Raw genomic sequence first — 968 nt, 5'->3', positions numbered from 1 at the left:
ACTGCCCCTCCGAGCCCCGCCCCTCCAGGCCCGGCGCCCCCCGCATTCCACGGCCCCTCCACCGGGCGCGCGCGCCCTGCCTCTCCCGGCCCAGCGCCCCCAGTCTCACCGCTCGGCGCCCCTTCCCTCACACGCCCCTCTCATCCGGTCTGGAGGATGCGTCCGCCGCCCCTTGGCGCCCCCCGAATTCTCCGCAGCCCGACCGCCCCTCCAGTCTCGGCGCCCCGAATGCTTCACGGCCCCAAGCTGCTGCCCTGGGCCCGCTCCCGCGCCCCATCCCCAACCCCGACCTCCATTCAGCCCCCGCCCCACCTTGGGGCCAGGCGACTCCGCGGCTGCTGGGGCTGCCGGGCTCCTCTGACCATCCGGCTCCTGCTCCGCCGCGGGAGCTGCTCCGGCGGCCGTAGGGCTCGCTCGGGAAGCTGAGGCGGCGGAGGCTGGAGTAGGCGGAGAGGCGGGCGGAGGGCCTCGCGCCTCTGCCAGGCTTGCCGCAGGGCCCGCCTCCTCCGCGCCTCTCCTCGGCCCCCATTGGCTAGAGCCGTAGTGTGGCCGAAAGCCTGGAGGCCGATTGGGCGCTCGGGCCGTCACATCCCGCCACCTAGAGTTTGGTTGAGACTGCAGGTGGCGGCGGAGGTGCCTTAGAGACTGCTAACACTGCCGGGGAGATCTAAGCGCCACCGTGCGGCCGAAAGTAAAAACTGCATCTCCGGCGCCAGACACCTGCGGCGGGCAGGTTCTTCTGGCTCCGAGTCCTGCATCCCACACACCTGCTGGCGCCCCTCAACACTGCACCACGCCAGGAGCAACAGCTAAGCGCTACAATTTCCCAAACTCCTCTGGCAGGTGTGACAGTGAGGTAAGTCTCCAAAATGAGCTTCATTTTGAACCACCTCATATCCGGTCCCTGACTACATCATGCTGAAATGGTTAGAGCTCACAGGTAACACTTCACAGAGGATCCGGCAAGA

General features: G+C 68.2%; 1 protein-coding gene across 2 annotated transcripts in view; it reads right to left on the bottom strand.

The window, feature by feature from the left end:
- The window catches only part of SCAI (suppressor of cancer cell invasion), a 135,367-nt gene extending 134,930 nt beyond the window's left edge, over positions 1-437 (bottom strand). For both annotated transcript variants that reach the window (XM_024126481.3, XM_024126483.3), the window contains exon 1: positions 313-437. In XM_024126481.3, the coding sequence (XP_023982249.1) occupies positions 313-365 (53 nt within the window). In that variant the 5' untranslated portion in view covers positions 366-437. The remainder of the gene's footprint in view (positions 1-312) is intronic.
- Positions 438-968: the final 531 nt, after the last annotated feature.

Source organism: Physeter macrocephalus, chromosome 9 (genome assembly GCF_002837175.3).
Source record: "Physeter macrocephalus isolate SW-GA chromosome 9, ASM283717v5, whole genome shotgun sequence".
Classification (NCBI taxonomy): Eukaryota; Metazoa; Chordata; class Mammalia; order Artiodactyla; family Physeteridae; genus Physeter; species Physeter macrocephalus.
This window is presented reverse-complemented; position numbering and strand designations above follow the sequence as displayed.